General features: G+C 43.4%; 1 protein-coding gene and 1 long non-coding RNA gene across 2 annotated transcripts; both read left to right on the top strand.

Annotated features, from left to right (window-relative positions):
- The first annotated feature begins 1,326 nt into the window (after positions 1 to 1,326).
- Positions 1,327 to 2,218, top strand: LOC308484640. Its single transcript, XR_013990068.1, has 2 exons — positions 1,327 to 1,377; positions 2,174 to 2,218. It is a non-coding gene; the product is annotated as an uncharacterized lncRNA (long non-coding RNA).
- Positions 2,219 to 9,468: 7,250 nt separating this feature from the next.
- On the top strand, positions 9,469 to 21,565 carry LOC308484435 (phospholipase A2 inhibitor NAI-like). The gene is made up of 5 exons (XM_081019397.1): positions 9,469 to 9,728; positions 10,998 to 11,120; positions 13,950 to 14,102; positions 20,287 to 20,433; positions 21,337 to 21,565. The coding sequence occupies exons 1-5, from the start codon at positions 9,677 to 9,679 to the stop codon at positions 21,492 to 21,494; spliced, it is 633 nt and encodes a 210-aa protein (XP_080875523.1). The 5' UTR covers positions 9,469 to 9,676; the 3' UTR covers positions 21,495 to 21,565.
- Positions 21,566 to 22,720: the final 1,155 nt, after the last annotated feature.

The raw sequence follows: 22,720 nt of genomic DNA, 5'->3' as shown, positions 1-22,720 counted from the left end.
ACTGGGACACATTTCAGTCATGTAACAGCTCAGACTGAATGTTGAGGCAGACAATTCGGCCTCACAGTTAAAGAGAGCCAGCAAGCTTTGCCTCCATTTTTTAAGGGGACTCGGGTTTCTCCTGGTTCCACAAAAGTTTGAGTTAACTCTTTCTTAGTAAAAACACAATTTTCACAGAGTGTCAGGCCTAATGAATACAACAGCTCATTTCCCATGGGTTTTACTCCATGAAATCAGTTACCAAGATGAAAGATCCCCAAACACCTCACATCTGCCTAAGTCTCCTCTCCAGGGCTTTTTCCATGACTGAGACTGTGTGCAGCTGATCTCTCCTCTACTCTTTTCATGCCCCTCCTGGGGTTTTTTTTTTGGGGGGGGGGGAAGTAGCCTGTTGCAGGAGGAGGAGGAGACACCTGTGACCAGAGGCACCAACCTGGGCCCCAGAATGTGGGTGCCCACCACACACAAGCACAACATGATGGTATGACATCACGTCATGCCATCACCTGCTGCCCTTCAAGTAGAGATGTGTATTGATGCTCGAAAAAGTTGTATTTATTAGATATTATCCTCCCTTCCTCATGTTTGTAAGTTCAGCAGAGTGTATCCCCTGGCTGCTTAAAAAGTCTTTCCTCCCCCCCCCCCTTAAAACAATAATCACACAGATTCTTGCTTGCAAAAGGTAAAGATAACATATCCTCATTCAGAATACTTCTTGAAGAGTAACAGATACAGCAGCTTTGTCCAGAGGGGCTTAAAATGGTGATCCAGTTACAAAGACATACTTTGGTCAAGCTGATGGTGGAGTCTGAGCTTTGGAGCTCAGACAAACAGATGGTTCTACATTGCTGGAAGAATGATGATGAGAGAGCAAAAAGGAAGAGGAAGTAGAATCATAGAATCATAGAATCATAGAGTTGGAAGAGACCACCAGGGCCATCAAGTCCAACCCCCTGCCAAGCAGGAAACACCATCAGAGCACTCCTGACATATGGTTGTCAAGCCTCTGCTTAAAGACCTCCAAAGAAGGAGACTCCACCACACTCCTTGGCAGCAAATTCCACTGTCGAACAGCTCTTACTGTCAGGAAGTTCTTCCTAATGTTTAGGTGGAATCTTCTTTCTTGTAGTTTGGATCCATTGCTCCGTGTCCGCTTCTCTGGAGCAGCAGAAAACAACCTTTCTCCCTCCTCTATGTGACATCCTTTTATATATTTGAACATGGCTATCATATCACCCCTTAACCTCCTCTTCTCCAGGCTAAACATGCCCAGCTCTCTTAGCCGTTCCTCATAAGGCATCGTTTCCAGGCCTTTGACCATTTTGGTTGCCCTCCTCTGGACACGTTCCAGTTTGTCAGTGTCCTTCTTGAACTGTGGTGCCCAGAACTGGACACAGTACTCCAGGTGAGGTCTGACCAGAGCAGAATACAGTGGCACTATTACTTCCCTTGATCTAGATGCTATACTCCTATTGATGCGGCCCAGAATTGCATTGGCTTTTTTAGCTGCCGCGTCACACTGTTGGCTCATGTCAAGTTTGTGGTCAACCAAGACTCCTAGATCCTTTTCACATGTACTGCTCTCAAGCCAGGTGTCACCCATCTTGTATTTGTGCCTCTCATTTTTTTTGCCCAAGTGCAATACTTTACATTTCTCCCTGTTAAAGTTCATCTTGTTTGTTTTGGCCCAGTTCTCTAATCTGTCAAGGTCGTTTTGAAGTGTGATCCTGTCCTCTGGGGTGTTAGCCACCCCTCCCAGTTTGGTGTCATCTGCAAATTTGATCAGGATGCCCTTGAGTCCATCATCCAAGTCGTTGATAAAGATGTTGAATAAGACTGGGCCCAAGACAGAACCCTGTGGCACCCCACTAGTCACTCTTCTCCAGGATGAAGAGGAACCATTGATGAGCACCCTTTGGGTTCGGTCGGTCAGCCAGTTACAAATCCACTGAGTGGTAGCATAGTCAAGACCACATTTTACCAGCTTCTTTACAAGGATATCGTGAGGCACCTTGTCAAATGCCTTGCTGAAATCAAGGTAGGCTACATCCACTGCGTTCCCTTCATCTACCAGGCTTGTAATTCTGTCAAAAAACGAGATCAGGTTAGTCTGACATGACTTATTTTTCAGAAATCCATGCTGACTATTGGTGATCACAGCATTCCTTTCTAGGTGCTCACAGACTGTTTGCTTAATGATCTGCTCCAGAATCTTCCGTGGTATTGATGTCAGACTGACTAGGCAGTAATTATTTGGGTCCTCTCTTTTCCCCTTTTTGAAAATAGGGACAACATTTGCCCTCCTCCAGTCTGCCGGGACTTCACCTGTTCTCCAGGAATTCTCAAAGATGACTGCCAGTGGTTCTGAGATCACATCTTCCAGTTCTTTTAATACTCTTGGATGCAGTTCATCTGGCCCTGGAGGCTTGAATACATCTAAACTAGCCAAGTATTCTTGTACTATCTCCTTAGTTATTCTGGGCTGTGTTTCCTCTGCTGAATCATTTGCTCCAAATTCTTCAGGTCGGGCATTGTTTTCTTTATCGGAGAAGACTGAGGCAAAGAAGGCATTGAGGAGTTCAGCCCTTTCTGTGTCCCCTGTTTGCATTTCACCATCTTCTCCTCTGAGTGACCCCACTGTTTCTTTGTTCTTCCTTTTGCTACGAACATACCCATAAAAGCCTTTTTTGTTGCTTTTAACCTCTCTAGCAAGCCTGAGTTCATTCTGTGCTTTAGCTTTTCTGACTTTGTGTCTACACGAGCTGGCTATTTGTTTGAATTCCTCTTTGGTGGTTTCCCCCCTTTTCCATTTTTTGTACACATCCTTTTTTAATCTTAACTCAGTTAAAAGTTCTTTAGATAGCCACCCTGGCTTCTTTAGGCACCTTCCATGTTTCCATCTCATTGGTATTGCCTGACGTTGTGCTTTTACTATCTCCCTCTTAACAAACTCCCAGCCATCATGAACTCCCTTTCCTTTTAGTATTACTGTCCATGGGATCTCACCCAGCACTTCCCTAAGTTTTATGAAGTCAGCTTTCTTAAAGTCAAGAAACTGAGTCCTAGTATGCTTGGCTGCTCCCTTCTGCTGTATAGTAAACTTCAGAAGAGCATGATCACTCGCGCCTAATGATCCTTCCACTTCTACCCCACTAACCAGGTCATCAACATTGGTTAGGACCAGATCTAAAATGGCTGTTCCTCTTGTTGCTTCTCCCACTTTCTGGACAATGAAGTTGTCTGCAAGGCCAGGGAGGAATCTGTTTGACCTTATGCTCTTGGCTGAGTTTGACATCCAACAAATATCCGGGTAATTGAAGTCCCCCATTACTACTATCTTCCTTCCTTTTGCATGCTTGGCCATCTGTTCCAGGAAGACATCATCTATGTCCTCCATTTGGCTTGGGGATCTATAGTAAACTCCCACAATGAGGTCACTGTTATTCTTCTCTCCCTTAATTTTGACCCAAATGCTCTCACTTTGGCTTTGAGGTTCTAAATCTTGAATCTCTTCACAGGTATACACATCCCTGACATATAACGCCACTCCTCCTCCTTTCTTGTCTGGTCTGTTTCTCTGAAATAGATTGTATCCCTCCATTATTACATTCCAATCGTGGGACTTATCCCACCAGGTTTCAGTGATGCCTATTATGTCATATTTAGTTTGCTGTACTAAGAGCTCAAGCTCATCTTGTTTATTTCCCATGCTTTGTGCATTAGTGTACAGACATTGAAGTCCATTAATCATTCCTCCGTGTCTCTTATTTAAGGATGTTTTCCTACCACCACTAGGTCTGTGTGCTGTTTGTTCCATTTGGTCTATGACATTTGGATGATCATCTTCATCAATTGATAGACTCCTACCTTCAGGAGCACTGTCTCCCTCCCCCACATTAGTCAGTTTAAAGCCCTCTTGATGAGGTTTCTGAGATTTTTAGCAAAAACATTTCTCCCAACCGTTGTGAGGTGCAGCCCATCGCTTGCCAGAAGTCCATCTTCAAGAAACTGCAGTCTGTGATCTAAGAATCCAAACCGTTCCTGTTTACACCATTTGCGAAGCCAGCTGTTCACTTCCACTATTTTCCCCTCTCTCCCTGGGCCACGTCGTTCAACTGGGAGGACAGATGAGATCACAATTTGTGCATTTAATTGCTTCAATTTCCTGCCCAGAGCCTCGTAGTCTCTTTTGATCTTCTGGAGGCTATTGCTTGCAGTGTCATTGGTTCCCACATGAACCAAGAGGAGGGGGTATTTGTCAGTGGGTTTTATGATTCCTTGCAGTCGTTCAGTTACATCTTGGATCTTAGCCCCGGGGAGACAGCACACTTCCCGAGACATCTTGTCAGGCCCACAGATCACTGCTTCTGTTCCCCTCAGTAGGGAATCCCCTATCACCACTACACGCCTCCTCTTAGGTTTGGTCGGGGTTCTTCCGTGAGCTGCCCGTTCCAAGGTCGCCTGCACATTCCCTGAGGACTGACTTTGCTGCTCGTCTTCATATACCTGATCGACTGTAATGAGGGAGAGATCCTCAAATGGAGTCTGCTCATCATCTTCCATGCTAGGGGAGAGGACCTCAAAGCGATTGTGTATTTCTAAACAATCAGAGTGAACCCTGGGCCTCCTACTTCTTTGAGTCACGTTTCTCCATATATATGGCTCCTGTGTTGGTGAACTAGCCTCCTTCTCAGGGGAGTCCCCTGTCTCCTCCTTGGTGGAGACGGTGTGCTCTGTTGCTTCCAAGAAGAGCTCCAGCTCTCTAATTCTTTGGAGCGTAGCTACACGTTCCTCCAGTTGCTGGACTTTGTCTTTTAAGAGGGCAATCAACATGCAATTGCTGCAGGTAAAGCTGCCTGCAACCTTTGGCAAGATGGCAAACATTGCGCAGGAACCGCAGGCGACTGCAGCTGTTCCCTCCCCCTCCATCTTGAGAACGTGTCGTTGGGGGTGGCTACAGCGGTCCTCCATCATAAAAAGCGTGAACACAGGAAAAATAACTCCCCCCACAAAAAACCTAGGTCTCCCCCAACAAACGTTTGAGACTAGCTCCCCTAAAAAAGTTGGATCAAACTGCGCACGCCGCTAGGCGCGCACCGCTGCCCTGCAAGCTCTGATAAGCTCCTCCCACAGCTAATCACCTGCCTCAACAGAAACCCTGCCCCCTCTGACCTTTGCACAGGGAGAACAGCTAATCAGCCACAAAGAAACACACACACACACACACACACACACACACACAAGAAAACCCTTTTTGCTCCTTCTTCAACTGCTGCCCTGCAAGCTCTGATAAGCTCCTCCCACAGCTAATCACCTGCCTCAACAGAAACCCTGCCCCCTCTGACCTTTGCACAGGGAGAACAGCTAATCAGCCACAAAGAAACACACACACACACACACACACACACACACACAAGAAAACCCTTTTTGCTCCTTCTTCAACTGCTGCCCTGCAAGCTCTGATAAGCTCCTCCCACAGCTAATCACCTGCCTCAACAGAAACCCTGCCCCCTCTGACCTTTGCACAGGGAGAACAGCTAATCAGCCACAAAGAAACACACACACACACACACACACACACACACAAGAAAACCCTTTTTGCTCCTTCTTCAACTGCTGCCCTGCAAGCTCTGATAAGCTCCTCCCACAGCTAATCACCTGCCTCAACAGAAACCCTGCCCCCTCTGACCTTTGCACAGGGAGAACAGCTAATCAGCCACAAAGAAACACACACACACACACACACACACAAGAAAACCCTTTTTGCTCCTTCTTCAACTGCTGCCCTGCAAGCTCTGATAAGCTCCTCCCACAGCTAATCACCTGCCTCAACAGAAACCCTGCCCCCTCTGACCTTTGCACAGGGAGAACAGCTAATCAGCCGCAAAGAAACACACACACACACACACACAAGAAAACCCTTTTTGCTCCTTCTTCAACTGCTGCCCTGCAAGCCCACACCCTCAACAAATGGGGCACAGTGGGAGTGTCTTTCAGAGTTCCTTCTAGGAACCATACAGGAAAATACTCAGAGGGCTTCAGCTCCTGTCATTTGCCTATCTAGCAAGCATGCAGTGTTGATTTCGCTGCATGGTAAATATCCCACACTTCATAGGCGGGTGGCAGTCCCCTCACAGAGCAGAGCACATAGTCCACAGGAGAGGCAAGGAAAGTCCGCCTTCTCATTCACCTCTCACCATGCCTAGTCACACTACCTTTCACCAGGACTTCAGCGCCAACTCTCTATTTCCATGGGGTCAAGAAAGCAGCTGCATGTTGACAGAAGAGGAAGGAGAGGGAGGAAGAGGCCCCATGGCATTTTATGTAGTCAAAATATAAATGCTAGTCTTCACACAATATATGCAAACATTTTCTGATGTCCCCCTTGTGATCCCAAACAGGGATGTACTACCTCCGCCCCCCATCTCCTAGGCCCTGTGGAGGGGCATGCAGTGGCTGCATTCGGCCCCCAGGTCAGTGATTCCCCACTCCTGGTATAGATTACTCAAGGCCTCCATAGTTTCCCGTTTTTCTCTCTCCTTTGGCTTCCCTTACTCAGACAAATGAACAGCTTGGTGATTTTAGAAAGAAATTGTGAAACCATGTTTCTTCAGCAGAAGTGCTCCACAGCGCCGCACGCATGTGCAGAAAGGGGGCCTCAGGTTATGAAGATTTTGGGATACAGTGGTGCCCCGCAAGATGAATGCCTCGCAAGACGAAAGGGTTTTGCGTTTTTTGAGTCGTTCCGCAAGACGAAACGTCTTGCGAGTTCTTGCGAGTTTGTTTCCTTTTTCTTAAAGCCGCTAAGCCGCTAATAGCCGCTAAGCCGCTAAGCCGTTAATAGCCGCTAAGCCGCTAATAGCCGCTAAGCCGCTAAGCCACGAATAGCCATGCTTCGCAAGACGAAGAAACCGCAAGACGAAGAGACTCGCGGAATGGATTAATTTCGTCTTGCGAGGCACCACTGTATGGCCAGGCCTCCGGAAAAGATCCCATTCGTAACCACTGTACTTTCTTCCATCTTTCTCAAATCTTCTGGCATTCACTGCCATTGGCTGCCCACAAATTCTAGTGTTATAAGAAAGGAATAACAGCTTTTCTCCGTCCTGTTGCACTAATGGCTTCCTGTGAATTGAAGGCTGACTAAACCTCAGATGTGTAGGGAGCTACAAGAATTGCCCCACCAAAGAAACTCACTGCTTGAGGTGTAGCATAAGGGATTGCACACTCCTCAAGGCCCTTTGGGCTCATATTGCTCAGGAATCTGTGGAAATAGACATAAGCACCTTGAATGTTACCTGGCAGCAAATTGGCAACCAGTGCCAATTTCTCAGCAACAGAGTGACATGTGGCCAGTAGCCTGCTGCTATGAGCACTCTGGCTGTTGTGTTCTGCAATAGCTGCAGCTTCTGGACCTGATACAAAGACAGCCCCACTGCATACTGCCAATGTCAAGTCTTTAGGTTACCAGTGCATAAACCCCTGTGTCCAGGCTGCCAAGCAATTGAGCTATCTCCAAGACCCAGAAATCACTTAGTCATAAGCCTCCAGTTTTTCATGGGTCAAGCTCAGTTTATAGGCTGTTATGCACCATGACATCCAGGCACCAATCCAGAGTTTGTGTTATGGAGTTTCTAGAGTTGGGTGTCTTCAACATATGGAAGACACTTCACTCCAGAACTCCAAATGACTGTTCCCAACACCTTCATATTGATGTTCAATAGCCACTGCATACCCTCCAGCATTCCTCAGATGAAAATAGGGACATTTCTCACTCCCCACAACTGACACTCCCACCATTTTTGTCCGCTCATGCCCACATACAGCATCTTCTGTCAGAAGAATGGCAAGTTCCACAACCACTTCACGAACAGGACACAGCACGTACAGCCTCCACTGACCAGAGAAAACCTCATAATCCCAATTTTATTTTATTTCATGCTTTGGTACATTTACAAAAAGAAAAGCATGCATTAATAAATAAATTTTAGAAGGTGGCAACATTAAACAAACACACACACACACACACACACACATATGTATATATATATATATACACACACACACAGTGGTACCTCGGGTTACATATGCTTCAGGTTACATACGCTTCAGGTTACAGAATCTGCTAACCCAGAAATATTACCTCGGTTTAACAACTTTGCTTCAGGATGAGAACAGCAGCAGCAGCAGAATGCTCCATTAGCTAAAGTGATGCTTCAGGTTAAGAACAGTTCCAAGTTAAGAACGGACCTCCGGAACGAATTAAGTACGTAACCAGAGGTACCACTCTGTGTGTGTGTGTGTGTGTGTGTGTGTGTGTATGGGGAGGTGGGAATCTAGACTCCTTTCACTTCCCCCTCCATGCCATCCAAGGAGGCTTTGCCCTCTGCCTACCCCTCAGATCCAATGCATTACGTGGGGAAGGGCCTCAGTTGTACCAGCCTCTCCTCCTTTACCTTTGCCATCTATGCATATAATAATAATAATAATAATAATAATAATAATAATAATAATTTAATATTCATTTATTATTTATACCCCACCCATTTGGCTGGGTTTCCCCAGCCACTCTGGGTGGCTTCCAGCAGAATATTAAAACACAATTCTAAGGCTTTCACCATCCATTCTTCCTTTCAGGGTATTCTCACAACTTTCCACTTCTTAGCATAAAGACCGCTTGCCACTGTTGCTGCATATCTAAATACAGCTGCATATATAAGGCAAATGACGTGGAGCTGAGCTTGTGTATACCCAGCCCCAGTAAAAGATAGTCCCTTAAATACGCAAGCTACTCTGGACAAAGACCTGCATTCCCCCATCCCACCTGCTCTTAAATGTAACCAACTTATTTTAAAGAGCAAGTGGACCAATTCTTTAGCCCAAAAACAAGTGCATTTAATAGGACAGAGGAAATCTAGATTGTGAGTCACTGTGCATTTTATTACTGTACAACAAAGGAAACTGGAAAGACACTTACCAAAAATAAATAAACTCGTGATTCTGACTATCAGAGAAATCTGGCAAAATTGCCTGGACTTCTGGAAATCTAATCCAATTTCACTGCTTAGGTATGGATTATGGTGTAACATGATGGGACTTCACTTCCTGGGTGGTGAAATTGAGGGTGCCACAGGTTAAAGGAGGGACATGTCCTTGGAGCTCTTGGAAGGGGGAAGAGATTGATTTACCCCAAATGCAACTGAATTTAATGGGAGTGAGGGGATCTGAGTCACTGTGCATTTTATTACTGTACCAAAAAGGAAACTGTTGACAGACATTTGTCCCCCTTTCAAAAAAGTTCATGCTGTCAGTGAAACTGCCTTGGCTTCCAGAAACCTAATCCAATTTCAGTGCTGTAACCTGATGGGACTCATTTCCCCACATGCAAGATTGAGAAATTGAGGCTGGCACAGATTAGGAGGGACGTGTCCTTGGAGTTATTGGAAGGGGGAAGAGATTTAATTGCTTTTCAACACTGTGCTTTATATTATGGTATAGCACAATTAGAATTCTAGCAATTTGTTGCGCTGCCCTGAATCCATTGTTCCTGGGTGCTGGCAAAGTGCTTCTTGCAATCCTCTACAAATTCCTCCAACTAAGCCTCAGTTCCTTGCTTGTTCTCAAACTCAGTTCCGTGCTGTTCTCGAACTCCATCTTGGCTCTTCAGCTCTCAGGAATGAAGAAGACACTCCTGATCTCCTGCCTTCTCTTGACCCTTCTGAATCCAGGTGAGCAGAACCACAGCTGCTGGGCTGTTCATCATGTTTCCAGGAAGGAATTACGGTAAGGGGGGGTGGGTCAGCCATTAAAGCAGGAGAAGAAAGGAACAAGGACTTGTGCTTCCTTTGAAAGGGAGAGGAATAAAGCATATGGTCAAGCTACAAGGGATCTTCAATCAGGATAGTTTGTTTCCAATATTTGTTTTTATTTAACCAAATGCATACTGAGAGGTGCAGTATCCCGGAGTCCATTGGGGGAGCAATGGGGGCAGTTGCCCACTCTTGGATAAACCAGAATCCTAGGTTTCATCTACAACAAAGAGTATGTTTCTTGAACTTTTTTCCTGTTTGCTTACCTCATCGTCCACTCAAATTCTACCCCTTCCTCCTGAAACTTTGTTCTCAATATTAAATTTTACCAAATGCATACAGAGGTGTGGCATCCCCAAGTACACTGGGGGAGCAAAAGAGGCAGTAGTTCACTCTTCAATAAACCAGAATCCTAGCTTAAATTTAAAGAAGTGGTGTCCAAATTTTTTCAAAGAGGGCCAGATTTGATGAAGAGAAAAACCATGGGGGCTGACCAAAGGGCCAACCAAAGTTGTTAATCTTTTATTTCGGAGCGGAATTACCCTGCCCCCACCCCATGCAATCTTTTAGTTTGCTGGTGTTACACACCACCCCAATCTCTGGGTGGAGTCAGGTCCCAGGGGTACCAGGTGTGCTTACCAGAGTCTGTCATGTTTGCTGGTACTGATGGGAGTTGTAGTGCAACAACTTTGGGAGGGTTAAAGGTTTCCCCACACCTTCTCTACTGGTCCTCTCCCTCAGACTGCAGGAGTCATTTTCTACAATCATTCTCTGGTCTATGCAAGGCCCACCCCCATTCACAGAGTTTAAGAACTACAGAAGGAATATATATAGGAAGCATTATGTAGCTGAACAATGGTCCATCTAGTCTAGCCTCTTGTTCGTGCCATGGGTGAAGCCCGAAAGCAGGATCTATCTGAGTGCAACAGCTCCCTTTCTGCGGTTTCCAGTAACTAGTATTCAGACAAATAGTGCCTCCAATGTCCCAGAAAAAAAAAAAAATCAATTGAGGATGGTAACCATGTATTTATCTAGTCTGCTTTTGAAGCTATCCAAGTCGGTGGCCCTTGCTGCCTCTCGCAAGATGGCGTTTGTGGCAGAAAGTGTTGGGTTCATGTACCCTGATTCAGACCTATTCCCTCTACACAGTTACTAAAGTTTTCTAAACCCATTTCCCCCTGTCTGCAGTGGCATCTCTGACATGTGAGTCTTGTTGGAATGAAGGAAAAGATTGCAAAAACGCCACCACTGAGGAGTGTGACGAGTCCAGTGATCAATCCTGCATGTCTGCACTTGGAGTAGGCAAACTGTGTAAGTGAGAAGAATTTTCAATCTCTTTGAGCACCAAAACGTAAACCCCCTAACTCACTTTCTAAGGGCATATCTTAGCCACAAGCCACGGAACATGACTTTTCATAAAGTAGTGTTCTAGGTTCTGCATTGCCTGTAGGAGCAGGGAAGAAATTCAAGTCAGTTCATATTTAAAGGTGTGTTTACTCAATTGGCAGAACAAAACAAAGCCATCCTTCAGAATCTGCCCTTCTCCCATTTTTGCAATTCACTTGTCCAGCCATGTAACCAATAGACAAATGCACATACTAGGGTAAAGTGTGCATATAAGAAACTACAACAAAATCAAGCAACAGTCACCTAATTCATAAGAAGAGCTAAAAATAAAGATAGAAATGATGGATATCAGTAACAGCAACAAAACAAGCCAAACAATACCCCAACCCAAGTTTCCGTTCAGCAGCCTCAGCTTTTGTAGTTGGAGTCAGTCTGTCAGGTTCCCATCTCCCAGGCCAAGTGGAAAATGACCTGCAAGGCAGAGAGCTAATCCGCCAGGATTCACAGCCAATATGGTCAACAAACATCCCCCCACCCCCATGGGGGAAACCATGACTGCTTAAATCAGTATGACCCGGCAGATAGGGCCTAAGAGTGAAAATAACATTCACACGAAATGTTGATGGGGGGGGGGGGAGTTGGAAACTGATATGAAAATGTGGAGAAATAAACTTCCCATGAAACCTCCTGAACTGATCCCATTCAAGAAGCAGAAGGGTGGTAGAAACCTCTGGACAGCCAAAGGTTCTACATTTCTGACTCACATTCAACAAATAGATAAAACTGGAGAAATCTCTTTCTGCTCCAAGCAGGGCCTGCTCAACACAACTGGATACCTGAGGCAAACCATAAAATGCTCCCCACCCCGCAGACCTGGAAGAAAGGGTGACTGAAGATTAGGCCTGGGCGATTTATTGATATATCACCCCAGTACCGGTATGAGGGGCAGACCGTGATGACAGCTTCACTCAGCAGTAAATCGGTGGGGGAAACCCTGCCTATCCTGAGTCCCTCTGCCTCCAGCACCCAGCACACTGAGGAAAAACTAAACAAGCTGCAGCCTGGAGCTGGAGGCAGAGGGACTCAGGAGGGGTGGCAGTTTCATTAAAGATATATCGCTGAGTGAAATCACCATCATGGTCTGTCTCTCATATCGGAAGTGGGAGAAAGAAGCTGCATGACGAGGCTTATAAAGGTTATTCCTCCCTCCCTCCTTAAACTGCTTGGGTTAAGAGCACACCGCTGCCCTCGCCACAGCCAAGCAATTTTGCAAAAACCACAAATGACCACTGGCACACATGAGTCAGTAGTGGGGCGGGGACTCAGTTATAGTGCTCTCCTTCCCCAGCTGCAAGAGCCTGGGTGGAGTGCAGGCTCCAGGCAGAGACAGCCTTGGCTGCCACCTGGCTGCCTTTTTCAGCACAGGAGGAAAGACTGAGCCCACTCTGCCAGTCGAAGGCAGCCAAGCAGTGCAGGCAGCCCTGCAAGGGATAGGTAGGCTGGCTTTGCCGCCTGAGCTTTGCAAATGACCACCCCACAAGGAAAGAGGCAGTGTGCCTGCACGGGCACCAGCGAGGCGGTTGGAGCCTCAGAAAGGAGCTCCAAGGTGGTATTTACTTAAATGTATAGAATTCAAGATAAGGTATGTTGAAAATGTAAGGAGAGGGAAGGGAACTTCTTTCATATGTGGTGGATGCGTCCTAAGATTAAAGCCTACTGGGATGTGATATATAATGAACTGAAAAAGATTTTAAAAATAACTTTAGTAAAAAAACTAGAGGCTTTTTTATTAGGGATAATAGGTGAAAAAATTCCCCAAAAGACATAAATATATTTATGTATGCTACCACAGCAGAAAGGATACTTTTAGCCCAGAAATGGAAGCAGCAGGAACTTCCAACGTTGGAAGAATGACAGACAAAGATGATTGAATACGCTGAGCTGGCGAAACTGACGGGAGAAATCCGAAACGAGCGAAACAAAGTGTTTGAAAAGGACTGGAGTAAATTTGTACAATATATGAATGAACATTACAAACTTTTTAAAACATTTGCAGGATTGATTTATTTGTTAGGTTATGATTTGATACCTGGATATAAATATTAGAAGTAAGTCTTTTAAGTATGGAGATAAAGTAAACAGGGTGATTTAGACATGAGAAGATAAAAGTGATTGCATGTGGAAGTCAGGGAGGGGGACGGGAGGAAGTCAATGCTCAATTTGAGCATAGATATATGTGATGAGGAAATTTTATTTGGTTGTTATAAAGGAAAAAAGAAATTTTAATAAACATATTAAAAAAGAAAAAGGAAGAAGCTCCAAGGTCCCTGCAATGAACAACAGGGACATGGGGTGGCTCAAATGGGGGAGAGGAACTGACGAGGAGGTGGCAGATCTTGCCTTCAAGGATCACACCACAGCTTCAAAGGCAGCAGCATCAGGCAATGCTTTTATTGGTGGTCAGATCGCATGCCCCTGTGGATCCTGCCACATAAAGGTAAAGGGACCCCTGACCATTAGGTCCAGTCGTGACTGACTCTGGGGTTGCGGCGCTCAACTCGCTTTATTGGCCGAGGGACCCGGCGTACAGCTTCCGGGTCATGTGCCAGCATGACTAAGCCGCTTCTGGCGTACCAGAGCAGCGCACGGAAACACCTTCCCACCGGAGTGGTACCTATTTATATAATTGTACTTTGATGTGCTTTCAAACTGCTAGGTGGGCAGGAGCCTCATGGCTGGACCAGCCCTATCTCCAGGTCTAGTTATTTCCTATTCCAATTCTTTCTTTTATAGCACTTTTGGGGTCAAGAGTGGTTGTCAAGTCCTGCATCAATACAGAGTTGTGCGATGCAGACTATGCCAGTTCCTCCATAACCTCATCAATGTACATCCAGAGCAAGATCTCCTGCTGCAAGACAGATATGTGCAACAGCGGACCTCCTGAAAGTAAGTATCATCATCAGGAAAGATGATCTCACAAAACTCAAGCAATGAAAGAGGTCAAAGAAAGACAAACAAGTTTTTGGCAGTATCCTGATGTCAGGGACTGGCTAGACAAGGAGGAGTGGTGGCAGCCAGTCACTCCAGGAGGTGCCTGAGGGTGACACTAGGAAAGAAGATTTCAAACCTGATTCAGATTGGTGGGACAGGGAGGAGCCACTGACAGAGGGAACCAGAAGGGAAGCATTGGAGCCATAATATGGGGGTGGCGGGAACTAATAGAATAAAACTCAAAATCCCAATAAGAAGATTACTTGAACAGCATACAGCATCTATTAGCAAAAATTACAAGGGAGCATCACAGTTTTACCTTAGTCCTAGAAACACCCCTCCCATAATTTTACTCACAGTTCCTCTCCTACAGCAGCTTCTGGTATTTGCATCCTATGCTTTTCTCCAAAACGCTTTAGCTCCCGCTCACCATTTTAGCCTCAAAATATCCAGTTAAATAGGTTAAACTGAGAAATGGTTCCTGGCCCCAGGCCACTAAGCAAGTGTCATGGCTACAGTGGAATTTGAACCCTGGTCTCCTAGATTCTGGTCCAACCCTCTAACCACTACACTTCACTGCTTCATTGGTTTCCCAGAGTTCTAGCCCCCAAACCTAGAGTGACCCATCTTCTTTGATGCATTTTCATTTGTAGAGATATTTTGAGTGGGACAAGCCCCTGTCCTTCTTGTATGGGAGGGAACTGATTTCTTTTAGGTTTGCATTCAAGGAATTAATATCTTCAGGTTAAAGCTGAAGATATAGTCAATGCAATGGGCTCCAGTACCACCTAATTACTAAGCTATAGAGGAACACTATCTATTCTTTTTTATAAGATATTTATTAAAGTTTAGACATTACAAAGAAGAGAAGAGAGAAACAAAAGAAAAATACAAGCAATAAACAATTACAAAGCCTCAAAAACAAAAATGAATACAGTAATACAAAACATCAACAATACAAAAAAGAAAAAAAAGAAAAAACAAAAGCATTTAAAAAACCCAAAAGAGAACAAACAAACATAAAAAGGACCCCATATTTTCATATCCTTATCTTTCATTTGCTTATTTCCTCGACTTCCTCACACCTCCTTTTTTGTATTCTAGTTCAATTAATTATTCCAGCAAGTCCTTTCCCTCTTTCTCAAATTTAGTTCCATAATTTATCTTAACGCAATTTAGACTTAAATTTACATCTTTACCCAATGTCAATTTATTCATACTTCATTCTTTATAGTATTTCTACTAAAGTCATATAGCTTCTTTCCAGCATCCTTCTAACATTCATTAATTTTAGAGTATTTCTGTAAATATACTTTAATTTTTTTCCAATCTTCTTCCACCGACTCTTCTCCCTGGTCTCGGATTCTGCCAGTCATTTCCGCCAATTCCATGTAGTCCATCAGCTTCATCTGCCATTCTTCCCTGGTAGGTAGGTCTTGTGTCTTCCAGTGCTTAGCAATGAGTATTCTTGCTGCTGTTGTGGCATACATGAAAAAAACTCTGTCCTTCTTTGGCACCAATTGGCCCACCATGCCCAAGGGAAAGGCCTCTGGTTTCTTCAAGAAGGTATGTTTAAATACCTTTTTCAGTTCATTATATATCATTTCCCAGAAGGCCTTAATCCTTGGGCATGTCCACCAAAGATGAAAGAATGTACCTTCAGTTTCTTTACATTTCCAGCATTTATTGTCGGGCAAATGATAGATTTTTGCAAGCTTGACTGGTGTCATGTACCACCTGTAAATAATTTTCATTAAATTCTCTTTTAAGGCATTGCATGCCATAAACGTCATGCCAGTGGTCCATAACTGTTCCCAGTCAGCCATCATAATATTATGTCCAACATCCTGTGCCCATTTAATCATAGCAGATTTCACCATTTCATCCTGAGTATTCCATTTCAACAGCAAGTTATACATTCTTGACAAATTCTTAACTTTAGGATCTAACAATTCTGTTTCCAGCTTTGATTTTTCCACTTGAAAACCTAATTTTTTATCCTGATTGTATGCCTCCATTATTTGATAATAATGGAGCCAATCTCGCACTCTGTTTTTTAATTTTTCAAAGCTCTGTAATTTTAATCTGTCACCCTCTTGTTCCAAAATTTCCCAATACTTCGGCCATTTGGCCTCCATATTGAGTTTTTTTCTGGGCCTTTGCCTCCATAGGTGACAGCCATCTTGGGGTTTTATTTTCTAACAAATCCTTGTATCTTATCCAGACATTAAACAGTGCTTTTCTTACAATATGGTTTTTAAACGCTTTGTGTGCTTTGACCTTATCATACCACAAATATGCATGCCAACCAAATACATTATTGAAACCTTCCAAATCCAAAACATCCGTATTTTCAAGAAGCATCCATTCTCTCAGCCAGCAAAAAGCGGCTGATTCATAGTAAAGTTTTAAGTCTGGCAGGGCAAATCCATCTCTTTCTTTAGCATCAGTTAAAATCTTAAATTTTATACGAGGCTTCTTGCCCTGCCAGACAAATCTGGAAATATCTCTCTGCCACTTCTTGAAACAGTCCATTTTGTCCAAAATTTGCAGTGATTGAAACAGAAATAACATTCTTGGCAATACATTCATTTTTATCACAGCAATTTGGCCTAGCAACGATAGCTTCAAATTTGACCATATTTCTAAGTCTTTTTTCACTTCAGTCCAGCATTTTTCATAGTTATCCTTAAATAAATTCACATTCTTAGCAGACATATTGACCCCTAAATATTTCACTTTCTTAACCAGTGTCAGACCTGTCTCCCTCTGAAACTTCTCTCTCTCAATCACATTCAGATTTTTCTCCAGAACTTTAGTTTTCATCTTATTCAGCTTAAAACCTGCTACCTGGCCAAATTCTTGAATCAATTCTAATATTCTTTTTGTACTTGATTCTGGCTCCTGTAAAGTCAATACTAAGTCATCTGCAAATGCTCTCAGTTTGTACTGTTTAGCTCCCACTTGTATACCTTTAACCAATTGGTCCCTTCTAATCATATTTAACAGAACCTCCAGGACCGAAATAAAAAGCAATGGAGAGATTGGGCAGCCCTGTCGTGTTCCTTTCTCAATCTTGAATTCTTCCGTCACTACGTTATTCACAATTAATTTAGCCTTTTGTTCTGAATAAATTGCACCTATACCATTTCCAAAAGTTTTACCAACCCCCATCCCCGATAAATTCTTCTTCATAAATCTCCAATAAATATTGTCAAAGGCTTTCTCCGCGTCCACAAAAATCAGAACTGCTTTAGTATTAATCTTCACTTGTAGCTTTTCTAGAATATTAATTATATTCCTCGTATTATCAGACAAATGCCTGCCCGGGAGAAAGCCCGCTTGGTCTTTATGAATTTCTTCTGCTAACACCTTTTTAAATCTTTTAGCCAAAATATCTGCAAAAATTTTATAATCCACATTAAGCAGTGATATGGGACGGTAGTTTTTAAGTTGCGTCTTTTCAGACTCTGATTTTGGTATAAGTGTAATACATGCTTCTTTCCACGACTCAGGTGCCCTTTTCCCTTCCAATATTTCATTACAGACTTCCTTTAATGGTTGTATTAACCATTCTTTCAAGGTTCTGTAGTATCTAGAAGTCAGTCCATCCGGTCCTGGAGATTTACCTAATTGCATATTCTGAATGGCCCCTTCTACTTCCTGATCCGTTATTTTATAATCAAGCATTAATTTATTTTCTTGAGAATTTTTTTGTAGTCCATTTATTTCCAGGAATTTATTGATGTCCATTTCATTCTGCTTTTCTTGTGTGTATAATTGTTTGAAATACCTCTGGAAGCACCTTCTAATTTCAGCTGGATTCTGTATATTCTTTCCTTCCACTTCCAGATTAGTAATAGTATTTAATTTTTGTCTTTTTTTCAATTGCCAAGCCAGCAGTTTCCCACACTTATTTGCCGATTCAAATGTCTTTTGTCTCATCTGTTTAATCTTCCATTCTATTTCCTGGTTCATCATTTTCATATATTGTACTTGGTGAAGCTTTATTTCTTTTAAAATCTCCTGGGACTTTGGTTTCACCCTCTGTTTCTTCTCTCCTTCCTTTATTTTTTCCAAAATTTTATCTTTTTTCTCATTTTGCCTTCTCTTCTTAATTGCATTCTGTTGTATCAAAAAACCTCTCATTATGGCTTTACTTGCGTCCCAGATTACTCTTTTTTCCACTGTAGTGTTCATATTTATCTCAAAATAATCTTTCAAAGTTTTTTGGGCCTTTTTAATAAATTCATCATTCCTAAACAGAGAGTCATTCATCCTCCATCTGAAGGAACCAGTTGGCATTAATTTCATTTCCATCTTCACAGCATTATGGTCAGAGCTGGTCTTTGGGCAAATTTCAACCTTGCTGATCTTTGGAACCAGTCCTCTAGTTACCCAGATTTGGTCGATTCTTGTCCATGTCATTTTTGCCTCCGAGAAGAAAGTTCCCTCTCTTCCCAGAGGATTCTTCATTCTCCAAATGTCAATTAAGTCCAAATTTTCAGTCATGTCAAAAAATGTTTTTGGTAATCTTCCATCCTTGGTGATTGTTTGTCTTTGCGCCTTATCCATATTCGTAGATACAACACCATTCATGTCTCCCATCAAAATCATATTGTAATCCAAATAGTCCATCAAGATTTCATGTAGCTTTTTGAAGAATTCCGATTTCCCTTCATTTGGTGCATAGAATAATATCTACACAAAGGGGAGAACCAGGTGGTGCAAAGAATAAAAGGTTTTTTTAAAAATACATTTGTTGCTCCACTCACTTTCGCAACAGGCCCTGCCACTGGCATGTGGACTTGAGAAGCTTGCCCTGAAGGAAATGTGGCCCTCAATGAAAACAGTTAATACGAAGGTTCAAACTGTAAGCCTCGGCTAGGCCCCTGGCATACACCAGCTGCTGACACAGGCCTGTATCACCATCACCAGATGTTCACAGATGTTCATATATCACCAGATGTTCACATTCCCTTGTTCCTGATGTAGATCTTCACTCACCCCTCCTTCCTTGGTGGGAGGAGGCACCATTTTATGGTTCGCCTTAGCATTCACAACACCCTGGTGTAAGCTTTTATTGTAAAAACTATAACAACACGAGGACAAAGAATTCTGGGAGTGTTAGATTTTTAAGGGTGTTGAGAGTTAATTGGAAAACCCCTGTTCCCCTCACAGAGCTATGGATTAGCAAACAAACCCCACACAATAGCTCTTATTAGCTGGCATTTTTTCTTAGGTGAAATCATGATTTTACCAAAACTAAGCACATGTTTTCCCAGAAGTGTTTTTAAAGTATAAAACTACTAAGAGCTTTCTTTCTCCTTCCCACTCTAAGGAAGAGGGCCATTTTGTAGAATTTTATCATCGTTTGTGTGCATCTGTGGCTGCCATTTTGTCTCTCAGAATGTCACCCAATGCTGCTCAGTGCCAAGCCCAATTGCTTAAAGTGGTATCCCTGGGGAGAAGAGTCGGTGGAAGAAGATTGGGAAAAAATTAAAGACTATTTACAGAAATACTGTAAAATTAATGAATGTTAGAAAAATGTTGGAATGAAGTTATATGGCTTTAGTAGAAATGTTATAAGGAATTAAGTACAGATAGGTTAATAGAGCATTAAAGGAAAAATAAGGTTAGAATGAACTAAGATAATTATAGGATAGAAAACAGAGGAAGATGGAAAGGAATTGCTGAAATAATTAACAGAAGTGGAATAAAAAAAGGGAGGTGTGAGGAGGTCGTGGAAACAAGTGAATAAAAGATGGGATAATGAAATTGTTTGATTTATTTTATTGTTTTTGTTCTGTCTTGTCAATTTGATGTGTTGTATTGTATTGTCTTTTTAGTGTCTAAGTTTTTGGAAAAATAATAAATATTATTTTAAAAAATAAATAAATAAAGTGGTATCCCTGTGCTTGAAATGTTTGCTGTGAATGTGGCCCCAGTCAGAAATCTCTTGCACCATGCCTTAATGTATCCCTGGATGAATGGAGCATGGCTGAAGTGCTGGAAGGAAGTAGGCATCCATCTTGGAAGGAGTAAAATTCCTACCCCTCACATACAACAAGTTGTGGTTTGCATCTGCAAAAGAAATACATTGACTAACTGCAATGTTGGTGTGGTGATTGTTTTCCAGTGCCTGAGAGTGAGACGAGGGAGCCCAATGGGCTGAAGTGCCCGAGTTGCATCAACATCTTGTCAGACGAGTGCGAGGGCTTGAAGACCGTCAGCTGCAGAAATGAGGAGGATCAATGCTTCTACGTTGGGGGTCGCATGAAGTTTGGTGAGTCTTGTATGATGGAGTGCAGCTAGAGCCCCATCTGTACTATGCAGTTAAAGCAGTATCACACCACTTTGAGCCGTCATGGCTTCCTCTAAAAGATGCTAGGATACTTTGTTTATTAAGGGTGCTGAAAGTTATTAGGAGACCTACGTTGCCCTCACAGAGTAAGAGGATGGGCAGGAGCCCAAGGAAGAGGGATGTGTGCGCAGGGAGGTGGGAGGAGGAGGAGAATACAGGGAAGGGGCTAGTGATTTCTGCGGTTCTTCTCTGGAACCCTATGCCTCTTTATTCCATTTCCACCCCCCAGCAACACCTTAAAAGCCCATTCAGATAGGCACATTCTCTATTCCCTTTTGCTGTTCATTCCAATGAGTTTTAAATGTTTTAATGGTTTTAACTGCTAATATAAATATTTCTTGTAAACCCCTAGCAGTTTTTACTGCAAACAAGCGGTATACAGATTTTGTTAAATAAAAATACATCTTAAAAATTGCACTTTAAATTGGAGGGGGGGCAGGATGGAAACCCACAGGCCCAGGGGCCAAAGGCTCTTGGACTCTTTCTCTCTGGCCCTTCGGATCCTACTTAGCCACACCTCCTTTCCCTAGGCCACATCACTCACAAGCCCCACTTCATACCCTACCTGTATACTTTGGACTGGCTGGATTGTTGCCCCTGAACTCTTGTTAACCTGGAGGGAGGACAGAGAGGGGGGTTTGAATGTATGTATAAAATGGCCTGCCGTGTAAAGGTGAATTTTACTTCTGTTTCCATTGGCATGTGGACCTCCCAGAAGGTCACCCAGACTGGAAAAAGGCTCTTGGTCTGAGAAAAGCTGCCCACTCTTCTGTTTGAGGGAGAGGGTTTTGGATTCAAAAAATATGTGTGTGTTTTTCCCAACAGGGAAAAGCAGTCTGAGGGGCGCTATCCGAGGCTGTGGAACAGCTAGTTTGTGTGACTACTATGAGGGGTTGCTGGAGACTGATCTTGAATCATTAGGAACTGAGATCACTCAATTTGAGTGCACTGAAGCAATGGACGAGGATTCCAATGAGCTGTAGCTGAGAGAAGGCAAACCACCACCGCCCAGAAGAACCCACCATTTATGGAAATTGGTGGCCTAGTGGTTGAAGCAGGGGAGTCTCAGCCTGAGGACACCCAGGCTTTCTTTCCAGAAGTCTAGAAGCTCCTCCTTAAAGAAAGAATGTACTTGACTTTCAGGTGCAAATGAGGTCATTGAATCATGTCCAAAATAAATATATATGGTTAATCATGTGTGTTGTATCATTTTACCAAAAGCAACATTTCTTGGGCAAAATAATAGTGCTTGGAGGTGGGAGATAGCTTTGGCAGCGAGCAGGGGTGAAATCCCTGACCAGACTTTCAGGTCCAATTTTAATCAATTAATATTAGCCGACTTTGGGTGGTACATCCCATTTCTCCACTTAAGGTAAAATGGGGAGAAAAAAGAAATGGAAGGAAGATAAAGTCCCTACCAGAGAAGAATGGCAGACTTTGGGCTGCCTTGCTGTCAAGAGTGGTCTATCCCATTTCGCCACTAGAGGTAAAATGGGGAGTGCCAGAGCAGATGTGCTGCGCAACCCCCACCAAAGCTAATACTTCAGGAATTCTTTAAGACTCAGTCTATGAGTGCAGCATATTTTCTTCTGCAAAACCATGTAAATATTCTAAGGTATTTACTTTAAAGTTTGTTGTGGCCTGTCCCTCTTCTACAAATTCAGATCCTTCTTAAAGTGTCGTTTTGAAATTCCTGGGGGAGATTAATCAATGACAGTCCTATACTGGGACACATTTCAGTCATGTAACAGCTCAGACTGAATATTGAGGCAGACAATTCGGTCTCACTGTTAAAGAGAGCCAGCAAGCTTTGCCTCCATTTTTTAAGGGGACTCAGGTTTCTTCTGGTTCCACGAAAGTTTGAGTTAACTCTTTCTTAGTAAAAACACAATTTTCACAGAGTTTCAGGCCTAATGAACACAACATCATTTCCTGTGGGTCTGACTCCATGAAATCAATTACCAAGACGAAAGATCCCCAAACACCTCGCATCTGTCTAAGTCTCCTCTCCAGGGCTTTTTCCTTGACTGAGACTGTGTGCAGCTGAACTCACCTCTACCCTTTTCATGCCTCTCCTGGGGTTTTTTTTGGGGGGGAGGAGAAGGGGAGTGGCCTGTTGCAGGAGGAGGAGGAGACACCTGTGACCAGAGGCACTAACCTGAGCCCCAGTATGTGGGTGCCCCCCACACACAAGCACAACATGATGGTA

This window comes from Podarcis pityusensis, assembly GCF_964106645.2.
Source record: "Podarcis pityusensis genome assembly, chromosome: 8".
NCBI classification, from domain to species: Eukaryota; Metazoa; Chordata; class Lepidosauria; order Squamata; family Lacertidae; genus Podarcis; species Podarcis pityusensis.
Note: the sequence above shows the minus strand (reverse complement) of the source record. Positions and strands in the feature narration are given on the sequence as shown.

What these genes read in the sequence shown, in the direction of transcription:
- LOC308484435 (XM_081019397.1), top strand. Translation starts at nt 9,677, where the DNA reads ATGAAGAAGACACTCCTGATCTCCTGCCTTCTCTTGACCCTTCTGAAT. An exon ending in ACTTGGAGTAGGCAAACTGT is followed by an intron (nt 11,121 to 13,949) that starts GTAAGTGAGAAG and finishes TTTCTTTTATAG; the next exon opens with CACTTTTGGGGTCAAGAGTG. An exon ending in TGGGGGTCGCATGAAGTTTG is followed by an intron (nt 20,434 to 21,336) that starts GTGAGTCTTGTA and finishes TTTTCCCAACAG; the next exon opens with GGAAAAGCAGTCTGAGGGGC.